General features: G+C 48.6%; 4 protein-coding genes across 4 annotated transcripts; 2 read left to right on the forward strand and 2 right to left on the reverse strand.

Annotated features, from left to right (window-relative positions):
- The first annotated feature begins 900 nt into the window (after positions 1–900).
- LOC119575704 (CRIB domain-containing protein RIC6-like) lies at positions 901–1,557 on the forward strand. The gene is made up of 3 exons (XM_037923333.1): positions 901–1,056; positions 1,145–1,249; positions 1,366–1,557. The coding sequence occupies exons 1-3, from the start codon at positions 901–903 to the stop codon at positions 1,555–1,557; spliced, it is 453 nt and encodes a 150-aa protein (XP_037779261.1).
- Positions 1,558–2,360: 803 nt separating this feature from the next.
- LOC119575716 (collagen alpha-1(I) chain-like) lies at positions 2,361–2,813 on the forward strand. Its single transcript, XM_037923343.1, has one exon. It carries the CDS (start codon positions 2,361–2,363, stop codon positions 2,811–2,813), a length of 453 nt encoding a protein of 150 aa, XP_037779271.1.
- Positions 2,814–12,827: 10,014 nt separating this feature from the next.
- On the reverse strand, positions 12,828–13,789 carry LOC119575726 (basic salivary proline-rich protein 1-like). The gene is made up of 2 exons (XM_037923345.1): positions 13,541–13,789; positions 12,828–13,142 (listed from the first exon to the last, which is right to left on the reverse strand). The coding sequence occupies exons 1-2, from the start codon at positions 13,787–13,789 to the stop codon at positions 12,828–12,830; spliced, it is 564 nt and encodes a 187-aa protein (XP_037779273.1).
- A 53-nt stretch (positions 13,790–13,842) lies between these two features.
- LOC119575742 (opioid growth factor receptor-like) lies at positions 13,843–14,718 on the reverse strand. The gene is made up of 2 exons (XM_037923346.1): positions 14,668–14,718; positions 13,843–14,196 (listed from the first exon to the last, which is right to left on the reverse strand). The coding sequence occupies exons 1-2, from the start codon at positions 14,716–14,718 to the stop codon at positions 13,843–13,845; spliced, it is 405 nt and encodes a 134-aa protein (XP_037779274.1).
- Positions 14,719–16,117: the final 1,399 nt, after the last annotated feature.

The following is a 16,117-nucleotide window of genomic DNA, read 5'->3' on the forward strand; positions in this document are numbered from 1 at the left end:
TTAAAAATTGGGATTTTTATCTTCTTATTTTTTTTCAGGATTTTGGGCATCACAGCTATCATGAAAAGCTGCGGGCAAGAAAAAAAACAGGGCTTCCCCTTTCAAAAAAGGGGCTTCACTTGACATAAATTGCTTTAATCCAAATGACAGGGCGGGAATTACATCACCCATGCTTTAGTCACTGGGACCTGAAAATGGGGGGACAGGTGACTTCGATGTACCGGGGTGATCGGAAAACCCCAAAGGGAAATGCCGAGGGAACCCAAGGGAAATGCCGAGGGAACCCAGGAAATGATCGGGAACCCCCGGGAAAAAATTTTTGGGCTCCCGAAGTGCCCAGGCTCCCGAATACCGAGGACCCAAGGAATGACCGGGAACCCGGAAAATTTATTGGGGGTCCCCAAGTGACCGGGCTCCCGAAATGACCGGGGAAACCCCAAAGGAAATGACCGCGGAACCAGGAAAATTTTTTTGGGCCCCGAAGTGACCGAGAAAACCCAAGGGAAGTGACCGGGAACCCAAAGGAATGACCGCGGAACCCGGAAAAAATTTTTTGGGGCCCGAAATACCGAGGCCCCGAAGTGCCCAGGAACCCCGGAAATGACCGCGGAACCCAGGAAAATTTTTTTGGGTCCCGAAATGACCGGGCTCCCCAATGACCGAGGAAACCCCAAGGAAATGACCCAGGCTCCCGAAATACCGAGGCTCCCAAGTGACCAGGAAAACCCAAAGGGTACCGAGGAACCCAAGGAATGACCGGGAAACCCAAAAAGTACCGAGGGAACCCAGGATGACCGAGGGCCCAAGGGAATGCCGAGGAAACCCCAAAGGAATGACCGGGGAAACCCCAAGGGGAAATGACCGAGGAACCCCAAAAGGACCGGGGAAACCCAAAGGGAAATGACCGAGAACCCAAGGAATACCGGGAAACCCGGAAGTGACCGGGGGGAACCCAAGAAAATCACGAAACCCAAGGAAATGACCCGGGAACCAAGGAATGGAGGGTCCCCAAGTGACCGAGGGGAACCCAAGGAAATGACCGAGGAACCCAAGGGGGTGACCCGGGGGCCCCAAAGGGAAATGACCCAGGAACCCCAAAGGGAATACCGAGGACCCAAGGGAAATGACGAGGGAAACCCCAAAGGGAATGACCGGGGGAAACCCCGAAGTGACCGAGGAAACCCCAAAGGAAATGCCGAGGACCAAGGAAGTGACCGAGGAACCCCGGAAAATGACCGGGGCTCCCGAAGTGGGCCCGGAACCCAAAGGGAAATGACCGAGGGAACCCCAAAGGGAAATGACCCAGGAACCAAGGAAGGACCGAGAACCAAGGAATGACCCAGGAACCCAAGGGAAATTTACCAGGAAACCCAAGGAAATGACCAGGAACCCAAGGAAGTGACCGGGGCTCCCGAAAATGACCGGGGAAACCCCGAATGCCGAGGACCCCAAAGGGAAATACCCAGGAACCCAAGGAAGGCCCAAACCCAAGGAAATGCCGGAACCCAAGGAGTGACCGAGGAACCCCAAGGAAATGACCGGGAACCCAAGGAATGACCGGGGGGTCCCGAAATGACCGAGGTCCCGAAGTGACCGGGCTCCCGAATGACCGAGGAACCAAGGGAAAATGACCGAGGCTCCGAAGTGACCGGGACCCCCGGAGTGCCGAGGGAAACCCAGAAGTGACCCCAGGGAAACCCAAAGGAAATGACCGGGAACCCAAAGGGAGTGACCGGGCCCCCGGTATGCCGAGGAAACCCAGGGAGTGACCGAGGAAACCAGGGAAATGCCGAGGAAAACCAAGGAAGTGCCGGGATTCAAGGAAGTGACCGAGGAATTCGGAATGACCAGGAACTCAAAGGGAATGACCAAAGGGAAATCAAGGAAATGACCGAGGAAATCAGGAAGTGACCGAGGAACTCAGGAAGGACCGAGGAAACCCAAGGAAATGACCGAGGAACTCAAGGAAGTGCCAGGAACCAAGGAAGTGGCCAAAGGCTCAGGAAATGACCGGGAACTCAAGGAAATGACCGAGGACTCAAAAAAGTGACCAAGGAAACCCAAAGGGTGACCGAGGAACCCAGGAAGTGACCGAGAACCCAGGATGACCGAGGAAAACCCAGGAATGCCGAGGCTCCCGAATACCGAGGCTCCCGAAGTACCGGGAACCCAAGGAAGGACCGGGGGTCCCGAAGTGACCGAGGACCCAAAGGGAATGACCGAGGGCCCAGGGGTGACCCAAACCCAAAGGGAAATGACCAGGAACCCAAGGAAGTGACTGAGGAAAACCCAAGGGAAGTGACCGAGGGCCAAGGAAGTACCCGGGGAAACCCCCCAAGTGACCCAGGAACCCCCGGGAAATGACCGAGAAAACCCCAAAGGAAATGACCGAGGAACCCCAAAGGAAAATGCCGAGGACCCAAGGAAGTGACCGGGAACCCCAAGGAAATGCCGAGGGAACCCCCGGAAGTGACGAGGCTCCCGGTGACCGAGGAACCCCAAAGGGGTTACCGAGGAAACCCCAAAGGAATGACCGAGGAACCCAAGAAAGGGGCCCGGGGAACCCCGGAAATGCGAGGGAAACCCCAAAAATGCCGGGAAACCCAAGGGGTAACCGAGGGAACCAAGGAAATGACCGGGAACCCAAGGAAGTGCCCAGGAACCCAAAGGGAAATGACCGGGAACCCAAGGAAATGACAGAGGCTCCGAATGACCGGGACCCAAAGGGAATTTTCCGGGAACCCAAGGAAGTGCCGGGAACCCAAGGGGTGACCGAGGCTCCCCCGGGAATGACCGAGGAACCCCGGAAGTGACCGGGAACCCAAGAAGTGACCGGGAACCCAAGGAATGACCCCAGGAACCCAAAAAAGTGACCAGGACCCAAGGAAGTACCGAAGCTCCCAAGTGACCCGGGGAAACCCAAAGGAGTGACCGAGGGAAACCCCAAAGGGAAATGCCAGAACCCAAGGAAAAGACCCAGGAAACCCCAAAGGGAAATGACCCAGAAACCCAAGGAAGTGACCGGGAAGCCAAGGAAAAAAAAAGTAAGGAACCCAAGGGGACCGAGGAACCCCAAATGACCCAGGAAACCAAAGGGAAATGACCGGGAACCAAGGGAAAGGGCCGAGAAACCCCAAGGAAATGACCGAGGAACCCCAAGGGAAATGACGGAGGAAAACCCCCGGAAGTGACCGAGGAACCCCAAGAAATGACCGAGGAACCCAAGGAATGACCGAGGAACCCAAGGAAGTGACCGAGGAACCCCAAAGGAATGCCCCGGGGAAACCCAAAGGGAAATGCCGAGGGAAACCCAGGAAGTGACCAGGAACCCAAAGGGAAATGACCGAGAACCCCAAAGGGAAATGACCGAGGAACCAAGGAATGCCGAGGGAACCCCAAAGGGTGACCGAGGAACCCAAAGGAAGTGACCGAGGAACCCAAAAGGAAAAGGGGGACCGAGAACCCCAAAGGGAAGTGACGAGAAACCCCAAAGGGAAATAACCCCCAAAATAAAACCCCAAAGGAAATACCGGGCCCCCAAGTCCGAGGAACCCCAAAGGAAATGACCGAGGAAAACCCAAGGAAATGACCGAGGCTCCCGAAAGGGTGGGGCCCAGGAAACCCCAAGGAATGACCGGGCCCGGATGACCGAGGAACCCCCAAAGGAAATGACCGAGGGAACCCCAAAGGAATGACCGAGGGGAAACCCCAAAGGGAAAGGGCCCGGGAAACCCAAAGGGGTGCCGAGGGGGGGAAAACCAAACCCAAGGAAAATGACCCGGGGAAACCCAAGGGAAATGCCGAGGGAAACCCAAAGGGAAATGACCCCCCAGGGGAACCCAGGAAGTGACCCAGGAACCAAGGGTGCCGGGAACCCAAGGAAGGCCGAGGGAACCCAAGGAAGTGCCGGGAACCCAAGGGAAATGACGAGGAACCCAAGGAGTGACCGAGGAAACCCCAAGGATGACCCAGGAAAACCCCAAGAATAAACCCAAGCTCCCCCAAGTGACCGGAACCCAAGGAAGTACCAGGGAAACCCAAGGAAGTGACCCAGGAACCCCAAGGGAAATGCCGAGGAACCCCGGAATGACCGGGAACCCAAGGAGTGACCGGGGAACCCAAAGGGAAATGAGGGAAACCCCAAAGGAAGTGACCGAGGGAAACCCCAAAGGGAATGCCGAGGGAAACCAAAGGAAAAAGGGGGAACCCGAGGGGAACCCAAAGGAAATGCCCAGGGGAACCCCAAGGAGTGACCGAGGACCCAAGAAGTGACCCAGGAACCCGGAAAAGGGGAAAAAAGTACCGGGAACCCAAAAGTGACCGAGGACCCAAAGGAATGACCCGGGAAACCCCAAGGGGGTGACCGGGAACCAACCGAATGACCGAGAACCCAAGGAATGACCGAGGAACCCAAAGGGAATGACCGAGGGAACCCAGGGTGGGGACCGAGGAACCCCCGGAGTACCGGGAACCCCAAAGGGAAATGACCGGGAACCCAGGAAGTGACCGAGGAACCCAAGGGAAATGACCGAGGAAACCAGGAAGTGACCAACCCCAAAAATGACCGGCCCCAGGAAGTGACCGGGAACCCAAGGAAAGGGCGGGCCCCCAGGAAGCCAGGGAAGTACCGGGAACCCAGGAAATGACGGGAAAACCCAGGAAGTGACCCAGAACCCAAGGAAGTGACCGAGGAACCCAAGGAGTGACCGAGGCCCAAAGGGAAATGACCAGGAACCCAGGAAGTGACCGAGGCCCCCGGGAATACCGGGCCCCGGGAATACCGAGGCTCCCGGGAAATTACCGAGGAAAACCCAAAAGTGACCGAGGCCCCAAAGGGGTGCCCGGGAACCCAAGGAAGTGACCGAGGCCCCCAGATGACCCGGGCCCCAAGGGAAATGACCGGGGAAACCCCAAAGGAAGGACCGAGGACCCAAGGAAATGCCCCCGGAAAACCCCAAGGGAATTACCAGGAACCCCAAGGGAATGACCGAGGACCCAGGAGGACCGAGGACCCCGGAAGTGACCGAGGCCCAAAGGGAAATGACCCAGGAAACCCAAAGAAACCCGGGAAATGACCGAGGCCCCAAAGGAAATGCCGGGAAAACCCCAAGGGAAATGACCCAGGAACCCAAGGGAAATGACCCGGGGAAACCCAAGGAATGCCGAGGAACCAAGGAAGTGACCGAGGAACCCAGATGACCGAGGGAAACCCCAAAGGGAAATGACCAGGCCCGGGGTCCGAGCCCGGAAATGACCAGGAACCCCCAAGGAAGTGACCGAGGAACCCGAGGAAGTGACCGAGGAACCCAAGGAAGTGACCGAGGAACCCAAGGAAGTGACCGAGGAACCCGAGATGACCGAGGAACCCGAGATGACCGAGGAACCCGAGATGACCGAGGAACCCGAGGTGACAGAAGAAGCCACTAATTGAGGATGAGGTGGCCGATCTCAAGTCATAACAGCCGCGTTCTCGCTAACCAGGGAATGTGAGGGCTGAAAATATGAGAAACAGAATTCTCTCTCTCTCTCTCTCTCTCTCTCTCTCTCTCTTCTCTCTCTCTCTCTCTCTCTCTCTCTCTCTCTCTCTCTCTCTCTCTCTCTCTCTCTCTCTCTCTCTCTTCCTCTCTCTCTCATGGTATTACCTTGTCTGAATTAGTTATGATATTATCAACACAGAAATGGTACGTTAAGAGTCCTTTACTGGGATTTCAGATTCAAGAAATCGCAAGTGAAAAAACGCCGTCTCCTGAGAGGCAGGTCGGCTAATAGACTTGTCAAGTGCATGCATTGTTTGCAACATACACGTGTATACAAACATACACTCATGTGCAACTAAACAAACTCGGAAACGCACACAAGCAGACAAACACAAACACATACGAGGTTTTCATAAAAAAGATCGGTTATCATTTTGTATTTCGTTATTTTTTCTTGATAATTAAGCTTATAGGATTCCATTAAAATGTAGAAAAATGAATTGCAGTTACATGGCCTAATCATGAGAGGGGAATGTTCGTTATTAAGTGAATTTTAATCATATGAAATTCTAATCTAAGTTATGCTCTCTCTCTCTCTCTCTCTCTCTCTTCTCTCTCTCTCTCTCTCCTCTCTCTCTCTCTCTCTCTCTCTCTCCCTCTCTCTCCCTCACCCTCTCCCTCCCTCTTTCTGTATCTCTTTTACTTCCGGTTTACTTCCCTCTCGCTAGGGGATTTTCGGCCTTGCGGTCAGGGCGAGGAGAGAGTTCGGGGTTCATGGCCCGCGTTTCCTCGGGGTTTGTGAATGACTGTCTTGTGCTTGTGCTTGTCTGTTGTCCTTTCTCCTTTCTTCGTTCGATTCTTCCCTCTTTCGTTTTATTTTTTTCTCTCTCTCCTCTTTCATTTTACTTTTCATGTCTCTCTTTTATCTGTCTCTCTCTCTCTTTCTCACCTTTTCTTTCACGCTTTCCCTCTTTCTACCCCCCCCCCTTGTTTATATGTTTTTCTTCCTCTCTTCCTCTCTTCGTTCTTCTCTGCATTTCTCTCTTCTCTCATTTCTCCCTCCACCTCTGTTATTCTATCTTACCCCTCTCTTCCTTCTCTTCTATCCCTCTCCTCTCTTTCATCTCATCCCACTTTTCTCTTCTCTTCTCCCTCTTTCCCCTTCCTTCCTTCTCTTTGTTCTTCTCCCTTCTTTCTTCTGTTCTCCTCCAACTTCTCCTCTCTTCCTTTTCTCTTCTCCCTTCCTTCGTTTTTTATCATCCTTCCTCTTACTCCTCCTTTTGACTCCTTTCCTGTCTTTTCTCCTCCTCTCTCTCTTCCTTTTCCTCCCCCTCTTTCCTCCCTTCCTCTCACTACTTTTCTCATCTTTCTCCTTCTCTTAATTCCTCCCTTTGTCTCCTCCTCCTGTCCTTCTTCCTCCCCCTCTACCTCTTATCTCCCTTCTTCTCTTCTCCTCGTTTTATCTCTCTTCCTCTCCTTCCTTTTATTTCTCTTCCTCTCCTTCTTTTTATCTCTCTTCCTCTCCTTCCCTCTCTCCACCCTTAATGTTGATAATAATGATAACAATGGCATAATGATAACGTGACAAAATGATTACATAATACTCTTTGATATAAAAAAAGAAAAAAACAAAAACTTTAATCTCATCCTTTGTACTGACCGCCTGATCCTTGACCTGACCCGACCTGACCTTCGCTTCCGCTCACCGTCCTTCCCACCCTTTGTTTATCACTTTGCATCTCTCCTCCTCTACTTCTATTCCGTCTTCTTAATGATGTCTATTCGAATATGCGTAACAACTGATTCATTAGATATTTTTTTAGGACTGAAAAAAAAAAATTATTATGTGTGTGTGTGTGAATACGTAAAATGGCTTTTGGTGGGAGTGTTTGGGGGAGAAGGGGAGGGAAGAGAGAGAGGAGGGGGAGGAGGAGGAGGAGGAGAGGAGGAGGAAAAAGAGCAGGAGAGGGAGGAAAAAGAAGAGGAGAAAGGGGGAGAAAGAGAAGAGGAGGAGGAAGAGGAGGAGGAGGAAGAGGGGAAGGGGGAGGAGAGGAGAGAGGGAAAGAGGAGGAAGAAAAGAGGGAGGAGGAGGTGGGGAGGGGGGATAAAGAGTAGAAAGAGGAGGGGAGGGGGAGGAGGAAAAAGGAGTAGAATAAGAAAGATATTTATAATAATAGTGTAAAAAAAAAATAACGAAAATTAAAAAACAAGACATAAAAACTGCAGTGATAAACTGTGATAAAATTATAAATTTCAATGAAAACCCATCAATAATAATAAATATAATAATAATGATAAAAATTAATGAAATAATAATGAAATAAAAAAAATAAAGTAATAATAATATAAAATAATATGAAAAATATAATGATAAAAATAAAAATGAAATAATAATAATAAAAAATTAAAATAAAAAAATGATAAATTAATGATAATAATATGTAATATGAGAATACTAAGGAAATAAAGTTTATATGATATGGTGATGAAAAATGATGATAAAAATAATAAAGTAATATAAAAAAATAATATAACATACAATATAAATAATAATTAATAAAAATATATAAAAATTTAAAATAAAAAAAATGAGTGAGGGGGTAATAATTTTTAAAAAAAATAAAAATAATAATAAAATAATAATGACAACTAATGATAAAAGATAAAGAAAATGTGATAATATAATGAAGATAGGGATAGTAAAAGGAATATAAAGATATAAAGAAATAATAATAGTGACAAAAATAATACCAAAATTTTACAATATAAAGTAAAAGAAAATAGGTAAGGGGGGTAATAATAAATATATAATAATAACAATAAAAAAATAATATGGTAGTAAAAATATCATAATAATAATGATAAAGATAGTAGTAGTAATTAATGGGTTGATAAAACAACAAAAGTAAAAAAAAATAGATAGTATTACTATTATCTTGCTAACTGATAAAACAAAGATAATGATAAAGATGAAGCTTAAAATATAACGATAATGTAATGATAAAGATATAAGCTAATGTATGATTATTTATAAAAACAGCTGTATGTAATAGCATTAATGATATAATTAAAAACAATGAAGTATCATAAATAAAAAAATAAAAAAAATTAAAAAAATAATAATAATAATAATATAAAATTATTTTATTTTTATTATTATTATTATTATTTTTATTATTGTTTTCATATTTTCATTATTATTATTATTATTATGATTACTATCATTTTTTTATTTTATTATATTAAAGCTATTTTTACAGCTGTTTTTATTTTAATAATCATTATCATTAGCTTATTATCTTTATCTTTCATTATCGTTATCATTATTTAAAGCTATCATCATTATCATTATCTTGTTTTTATAGTATTAGCAAAGATAAAAGTAATACCTCTTATTGTTTTTTTCTATTTTTTATTTTCACACCATTATTTTACTACCTATCATTTTCTTATTATTACTGTATTTTCTACCATTATTATATTTTTATTGTTATTATTTTTTTAATTATTATTTCCACCATCCTTATTTTCTTATCTTATCTTGTCATTTTTGGTATTTTATTGCCTATTATTTTATCCTCATTTTTATCGTTTTATTACCTTCTACCTATCTCTTACATTATCACATTTTCATTATCATTATCATTTTGTTGTCATTATTATTTTATTATTTTTATTATATTTTTTTTAATTTTCCCCCCCTCATCTCATCATTATTATTAATTTTATTATTATTTTATTTCATTATTATTACCGTTATTATTATTATTGTTATTGTTATTTTTATTATTATTTTATTTCATTTTATTTTATACATCATTTTTTATCCCATCTCTTTTCACATTTTTCCATTAGTATTCTCATCATTATCTTTTATTATCATTAATTTATCTTATTTTTATTATTAATGTTATTTTTATCATTATTATTATCATTATTATTTTTATCTTATTATTTTATCATTATTGTTTGGTTTTCTTGTTTTATTATAATTATTATACTAGTATTATCCTGCAGTTTTTACGTCTTGTTATTTAATTTTGTTTTTGTTTTTTTACTCTATTTTTACAAAATCATTCTTATTCACTCCTTTTTTTCCCCCCTCCTCCTCCCCCTCCTCTTTCTACTCTTTTTCCTCCCTCCCCACCTCCTCCCCCTCCTCTTCTTCTTCCTCCTCTTTCTCCTCTCTCCTCTCCTCCCCTCTTCCTCCTCTTCCTCCTCCTCCTTTTCCCTCCTCCTCCTCTCTTTCCTCCTCCTTCTCCTCTTTCTTTTTCCTCCTCCTCCTGCTCTTTTTCCTCCTCCTCCTCCTCCTCCTCTCCTCCCTCCTCCTCCTCCTCCTCTTCCCTCCCCTTCTCCTCCTCAACACTCCCACCAAAGCCACTTACGTATTCACACACACACACATAATAATGTTTTTTTTTCAGTCCTTAAAAAAATATCTAATGAATCAGTTGTTACGCATATTCGAATAGACATCATTAAGAAGGACGGAATATGAAGTAGAGGAGGAGAGATGCAAAGTGATAAACGAAGGGCTGGGAAGGACAGGTGAGCGGAAGCGAAGGTCAGGTCAGGTCAGGTCGAAGGATCAGGCGGTCAGTACAAAGGATGAGATTAAAGTTTGTTTGTTTTTTTCTTTTTTTATATCAAAGAGTATTATTGTAATCATTATTGTCATCGTTATCATTATTGCCATTTGTTATCATTATTATCAACATTAAGGGTGGAGAAAAGGAAGGAGAGGAAGAGAGATAAAAAGAAGGAGAGGAAGAGAAATAAAAGGAAGGAGAGGAAGAGAGATAAAAAGAGGAGAGAGAAGAAGGGAGATAAGAGGTAGAGGGGGAGGAAGAGGAAGAGAGAGAGAAGGAGAAAAGACAGGAAAGGATTCAAAAGGAAAAGGAAAAGGAAGGGAGATAAAAGGAGAGAGGAAGTGAGAGAGAGAGGAGGAGAAAAGACAGGAAAGGAGTCAAAAGGAGGAGTAAGAGGAAGGATGATAAAAGACGAAGGAAGGGAGAAGAGAAAAGGAAGAGAGGAGAAGTTGGAGGAGAACAGAAGAAAGAAGGGAGAAGAACAAGAGAAGGAAGGAAGGGGAAAGAGGGAGAAGAGAAGAGAAAAATGCAGAGAAGAACGAAGAGAGGAAGAGAGGAAGAAAACATATAAACAAGGGGGGGGGTTAGAAAAGAGGGAAAGCGTGAAAGAAAAGGTGAGAAAGAGAGAGAGAGACAGATAAAAGAGAGACATGAAAAGTAAAATGAAAGAGGAGAGAGAGAAAAAAAATAAAACGAAAGAGGGGAAGAATCGAACGAAGAAAGGAGAAAGGCAACAGACAAGCACAAGCACAAGACAGTCATTCACAACCCCGAGGAACGCGGGCCATGAACCCCGAACCTCTCTCCTCGCCCTGACCGCAAGGCCGAAAATCCCCTAGCGAGAGGGAAGTAAACCCGGAAGTAAAAGAGATACAGAAAGAGGGAGGGAGAGGGTGAGGGAGAGAGAGGGAGAGAGAGAGAGAGAGAGAGAGAAAGAGAGAGAGAGAGAGAGAGAGAGAGAGAGAGAGAGAGCATAACTTAGATTAGAATTTCATATGATTAAAATTCACTTAATAACGAACATTCCCCTCTCATGATTAGGCCATGTAACTGCAATTCATTTTTCTACATTTTAATGGAATCCTATAAGCTTAATTATCAAGAAAAAATAACGAAATACAAAATGATAACCGATCTTTTTTATGAAAACCTCGTATGTGTTTGTGTTTGTCTGCTTGTGTGCGTTTCCGAGTTTGTTTAGTTGCACATGAGTGTATGTTTGTATACACGTGTATGTTGCAAACAATGCATGCACTTGACAAGTCTATTAGCCGACCTGCCTCTCAGGAGACGGCGTTTTTTCACTTGCGATTTCTTGAATCTGAAATCCCAGTAAAGGACTCTTAACGTACCATTTCTGTGTTGATAATATCATAACTAATTCAGAAAGGATCCATGAGAGAGAGAGAGGAAGAGAGGAGAGAGAGAGGAAGAGAGAGGAAAAGAGAGAAGAGAGAGAGGAGAGAGAGAGAGGAAAAGAGAGAGGAGAGAGAGGGGAGGAGAATTCTGTTTTTCATATTTTTGCCCCCACATTCCTGGGCAGCGAGAAAAAGTAGATAGTTTGATACTGCCTAAAACACCCCACACACCATGATTTGAGAATTGTGAAATTTTAGTATATGCTAAAATTCCTTAATTCTGTTTCTTATATTTTAGCCTACTTCCTGGTTTGCGAGAACGCGGCTGTTATGACTTGAGATGGCCACCTCATCCTCAAATTGTGGCTTCTTCTGTCACCTCGGGTTCCCGGGCTCTCGGGGTTCCCCCGGGCACTTCCTTGGTTTTCCCGGTCATCTCGGGTTCCTCGGTCTCTCGGGGTTTCCCGTCATCTGGTTCCTCGGGATCTCGGTTTCCCGGCCTTCCTTTGGGGTTTTCGGTACTTCCTTGGGTTCCTCGTAAATTCCTTGGGGTTTCCCCGGTCACTTCCTTGGGTTCCTCGGTCCCTTCCTTGGGTTCCTCGGTAAATTCCCTTGGGGTTTCCCCGGTCATTCCTTGGGGTTTCCCCGGTCATCTGGGTTTCCCCGGGCACTTCCTTGGGTTTTCCCGGGCCTTCCTGGTTTCCTCGGTCACTTCCCTTGGGTTCCTCGGTCACTTTTGGGTTTCCCCGGTCCCTTTCCCTTGGGCCTCGTCACTTCCTTGGGCCTCGGGCATTCCTTTTGGGGCCCCGGTCACTTCGGGAGCCCGGTCCTTCGGGAGCCTTGTCATTCCCCGGGTTCCTCGGTCCTTCCTTGGGTTCCTCGGCACTTTCCCTTTGGGTTCCCTTTTGGCCCGGTCACTTCCTGGGCCCGGGCCCTTCCTTGGTCCTCGGTTTTTGGGCCTCGGTCCTTCCTTGGGGGTCACTTCCTTGGGTTTCCCGGTCCACTTTCCCCGGGAGCCTCGGGCACTTCCTTGGGGCCTCGGTCACTTTCCTTTTTTTCCTCGGTCACTTCCCTTTGGGGCCTCGGTCACTTTCCCTTTGGGCCCCGGTCACTTCCTGGGGCCTCGGTCATTCCCGGGCCTCGGTCACTTCCTTGGGGTTCCCCGGCACTTCCTTGGGTTTTCCCCGGTCATTCCTTTTGGGGGCCTCGGGCACTTCCTTGGGGCCTCGGGGCACTTCCTTTGGGGTTTTTTCGGTCATTTCCCTTGGGTTTTCCCCGTCACTTCCTTTGGGCCTCGGTCACTTCCCTTGGGGTTCCTCGGTCACTCCTTTGGGCCCCCGGTCATTTTCCCTTGGCCTCGGGGCACTTCCCTTGGGTTCTCGGGCACTTCCCCGGGGCCTCGGTCATTCCCTTGGGGCCTCGGTACTTCCTTGGTTTTCCTCGGTCACTTCCTTGGGGGTTTCCCCGTCACTTTCCTTGGGGCCTCGGTCCTTCTTTGGGCCTCGGGCACTTCCCTTTGGGTTCCTCGGCACTTCCTTTCCCCGGGCCTTCCTTGGGTTCCTTTGGGGCCTTCCTTTGGGGCCTCGGTCACTTCCTTGGGGTTTTCCCCGGTCACTTCGGGCCTCGGTCACTTCCTTGGGTTCCTCGGTCACTTCCTTGGGGTTTCCCCGGTCACTTCCTTGGTTCCTCGGTCCTTCCTTGGGTTCCTCGGGGCATTCCTTTGGGTTTTCCCCGGTCACTTTTTGGCTTGGACTTCCTTGGGGCCTCGGTCATTCCCTTTGGGGCCTCGGTCACTTCCCGGCCTCGGGCACTTTTCCTGGGCCTCGGCACTTCCCTTGGGGTTTCCGTCACTTCCTTGGGCCTCGGTCAATTCCCTTTGGGCCCCCGGTCACTTCCTTGGGCCTCGTCACTTCCTTGGGTTTCCCCCGTCATTCCTTGGGTTCCCGTCATTCCTTGGGTTCCTCGGTCACTTCGGGCTCGGGACTTCGGGGCCTCGGGCACTTCCTTGGTTCCTCGGGCACTTCCCTTTTTCCCCGGCACTTCGGGGCCCCGGTCACTTCCTTGGGGTTCCTCGGCCCCTTGGGGCCTCGGTCCTTTCCCTTGGGTTTCCCCTCACTTCCTTGGGTTCCTCGGTCCTTCCTTTGGGTTCCTCGGCCTTTGGGTTCTCGGCCTTCCTTGGGCCTGGGCACTTCCTTGGGCCTCGGGCACTTCCCTTTGGGCCCCCGGTCACTTTTGGGCCTGGTCCCTTCCCTTTGGGCCGGGCACTTCCTTGGCTCGGTCCTTCCTTGGCCTCGGTCATTTCCTTTTGGGTTTTTCCCCGGGCACTTCCTTGGGGTTCCCCGGTCCTTTTGGGTTCCTCGGGCATTTTGGGTTCCTGGTCCCTTTTTGGGTTCCCCGGTCACTTCCTTGGTTTCCCGGTCACTTCCCTTGGTTTCCCCGGTCACCCTTGGGCCCGGACTTCCCTTGGGCCTCGGGGCACTTCCCTTGGGTTCCCCGGGATTCCTTTGGGGGCCCGGTCACTTCCTGGTTTCCTCGGTCCTTCCTTGGGTTCCTCGGGCATTCCTTGGGTTCCCGGTCATTCCCTTGGGTTTTTCCCCGGTCACTTTCCTTGGTTCCTCGGCCTTTTGGTTCCTCGTCACTTCCCTTGGGTTCCTCGGTACTTCCTTGGTTCCTCCCGTCCCTTCCCTTTGGGGGCCTCGGTCCCCTCCTTGGGTCCTCGGGCACTTCCTTGGGTTCCTCGGGCCTTCCCTTTGGGGTTTCCCCGGCCCCTTCCTTGGGTTCCCCGGTCAATTCTTGGGTTCCTCGGGCACTTCCTGGTCCTCGGTCACTTCCTTGGGTTTCCCCGGTCACTTCGGGCCTCGGTCACTTCCTTGGGTTCCTCGGTCACTTCCTTGGGTTCCTCGGTCACTTCCTTGGGTTCCTCGGTCACTTCCTTGGGTTCCTCGGTCACTTCCTTGGGTTCCTCGGTCACTTCCTTGGGTTCCTCGGTCACTTCCTTGGGTTCCTCGGTCACTTCCTTGGGTTCCTCGGTCACTTCCTTGGGTTCCTCGGTCACTTCGGGGGCCTCGGTCACGTCCTTGGGTTCCTCGGTCACTTTTCCTTGGGTTCCTCGGTCACTTCCTTGGGGTTTCCCCGGTCACTTCCTTGGTTCCTCGGTCACTTCCTTGGTTCCTCGGTCACTTCCTTGGGTTCCTCGGTCACTTCCTTGGGTTCCTCGGTCACTTCCTTGGGTTCCTCGGTCACTTCGGGAGCCTCGGTCACTTCGGGGCCCAAAATTTCCTTGGTCCCGGTCATTCCGGTTCCCCGGTCACTTCCTTGGTTTCTGGTATTCGGGAGCCTCGGTCACTTCCCTTTGGGGTTTCCCCGGTCACTTCCTTTGGGTTCCTCGGTCACTTTCGGGAGCCTCGGTCACTTTCGGGAGCCCAATAAATTTCCTGGGTTCCGCGGTCACTTCCTTGGGTTCCTCGGGCACGTCCGGAGCCTCGGTCACTTCGGGGGCCCCTTAATTTTCCTTTGGGGTTTCCCCGGGCACTTCGGGCCTCGTCACTTGGGCCTCGGTCACTTCCGGGCCTCATTTTCCTTGGGGTTCCCGGTCACTTCGGGAGCCTCGGGCACTTCGGGGCCCAATAAATTTCCTGGGTTCCCGTCACTTCCTTGGGTTCCTCGGTCACCTTGGGTCTTCTCGGTCCTAGCCTCGGGGAGCCCATAATTTTCCCCGGTTCCGCTGTCACTTCTTGGGGTTTTCGGGCACTCGGGAGCCCTATTTCGGGCCCAAAATTTCCTGGGTTCCGGTCCTTCGGTCCTCGGGCACTTGGGAGCCTCGTTTACTTCGGGGCCAATAATTTTCCTGGTTCGCGGTCACTTCGGGCCTCGGGCACTTCGGGACTCGGTCACTTCGGAGCCATAAATTTTCCTGGTTCGCGTCACTCCTGGGCCTCGTCACTTCGGAGCCTCGTCACTTTGGAGCCAATAAATTTTCCTGGTTCGCGTCACTTTTTTCACCCTGGAGTTTTTTTCCGTCACTTCCTTGGGTTTCTCGATCACCCCGGTCACATCGTAAGTCACCTTGTCTCCCCGTCTTCAGAGTCCCAGTGACTAAAGCAGGGGTGATGTAATTCCCGCCGCTGTCATTTTGGATTGAGCATGTATGCTCAAGATGGAGCTCCTCTTGTAAATGGAAATCCTGTTTTGTTTTTCTTGCCTCGCAGTCGTTTCATGATTAGCTGTGATTGTCCAAATTCCTGACAAAAATAAGAGAGATAAAAATCCCAATTTAATGTTCATGATTCTGATGTCTCCTCACTGACAGTCTGACGCTGAGGTTCCCTCTAGGTAAAGAGGTTCTAAATTAATTTTTATTTCTGTGTGTGTGTGTGTGTGTGTGCGTGTGTGTGTGTGTGTGTGTGTGTGTGTGTGTGTAAGTGTGTGTGTGTGTCTCTGTATGCGTGTGTGTGTGCGTGTGTGTGCGTATCTCTCTATGCGTGTGTGTGTGCGTATCTCTGTATGCGTGTGTGTGTGTGTGTGTGTGTGGGGTTGTGTTGTGGTGTTGTGCTGTGTGTGTGTGTGGTGCGTGCGTGTGTGTGGTGTGTTTGGGGGGTTTTTCCCCTTTTTGTTGGGTTTCTTTGTTGGTGTGTTGGTGGTTTGGTGGTGTGTGTTTGTTTTTTTTTTGTGTGGGGGGTTTTTTTTGTGGCGT

This window comes from Penaeus monodon, chromosome 1 (genome assembly GCF_015228065.2).
Source record: "Penaeus monodon isolate SGIC_2016 chromosome 1, NSTDA_Pmon_1, whole genome shotgun sequence".
Taxonomy (NCBI): Eukaryota; Metazoa; Arthropoda; class Malacostraca; order Decapoda; family Penaeidae; genus Penaeus; species Penaeus monodon.

Coding starts and splice junctions, on each gene's coding strand:
- LOC119575704 (XM_037923333.1), top strand. CDS start 901: ATGACCGAGAACCCAAGGAATACCGGGAAACCCGGAAGTGACCGGGGG. Junction 1,057..1,144: donor TGACCGAGGAACCCAAGGGG/GTGACCCGGGGG, acceptor GAAACCCCAAAG/GGAATGACCGGGGGAAACCC. Junction 1,250..1,365: donor AAATGACCGGGGCTCCCGAA/GTGGGCCCGGAA, acceptor GAAATTTACCAG/GAAACCCAAGGAAATGACCA.
- LOC119575716 (XM_037923343.1), top strand. CDS start 2,361: ATGACCGAGAAAACCCCAAAGGAAATGACCGAGGAACCCCAAAGGAAA.
- LOC119575726 (XM_037923345.1), bottom strand. CDS start 13,789: ATGCCCGAGGAACCCAAAAGGACCGGGGAACCCCAAGGAAGTGCCCGG. Junction 13,143..13,540: donor GGACCGAGGAACCCAAGGAA/GTGAGGGGAAAC, acceptor GAAAACCCAAAG/GAATGCCCCGAGGAACCCAA.
- LOC119575742 (XM_037923346.1), bottom strand. CDS start 14,718: ATGACCGGGACCAAGGAAATTTTGGGCCCCGAAGTGACCGAGGCTCCC. Junction 14,197..14,667: donor AAGTGACCGAGGCTCCCGAA/GTGACCGAGGAA, acceptor GGGGAACCCAAG/GAAGGGGCCGGGGAAACCCC.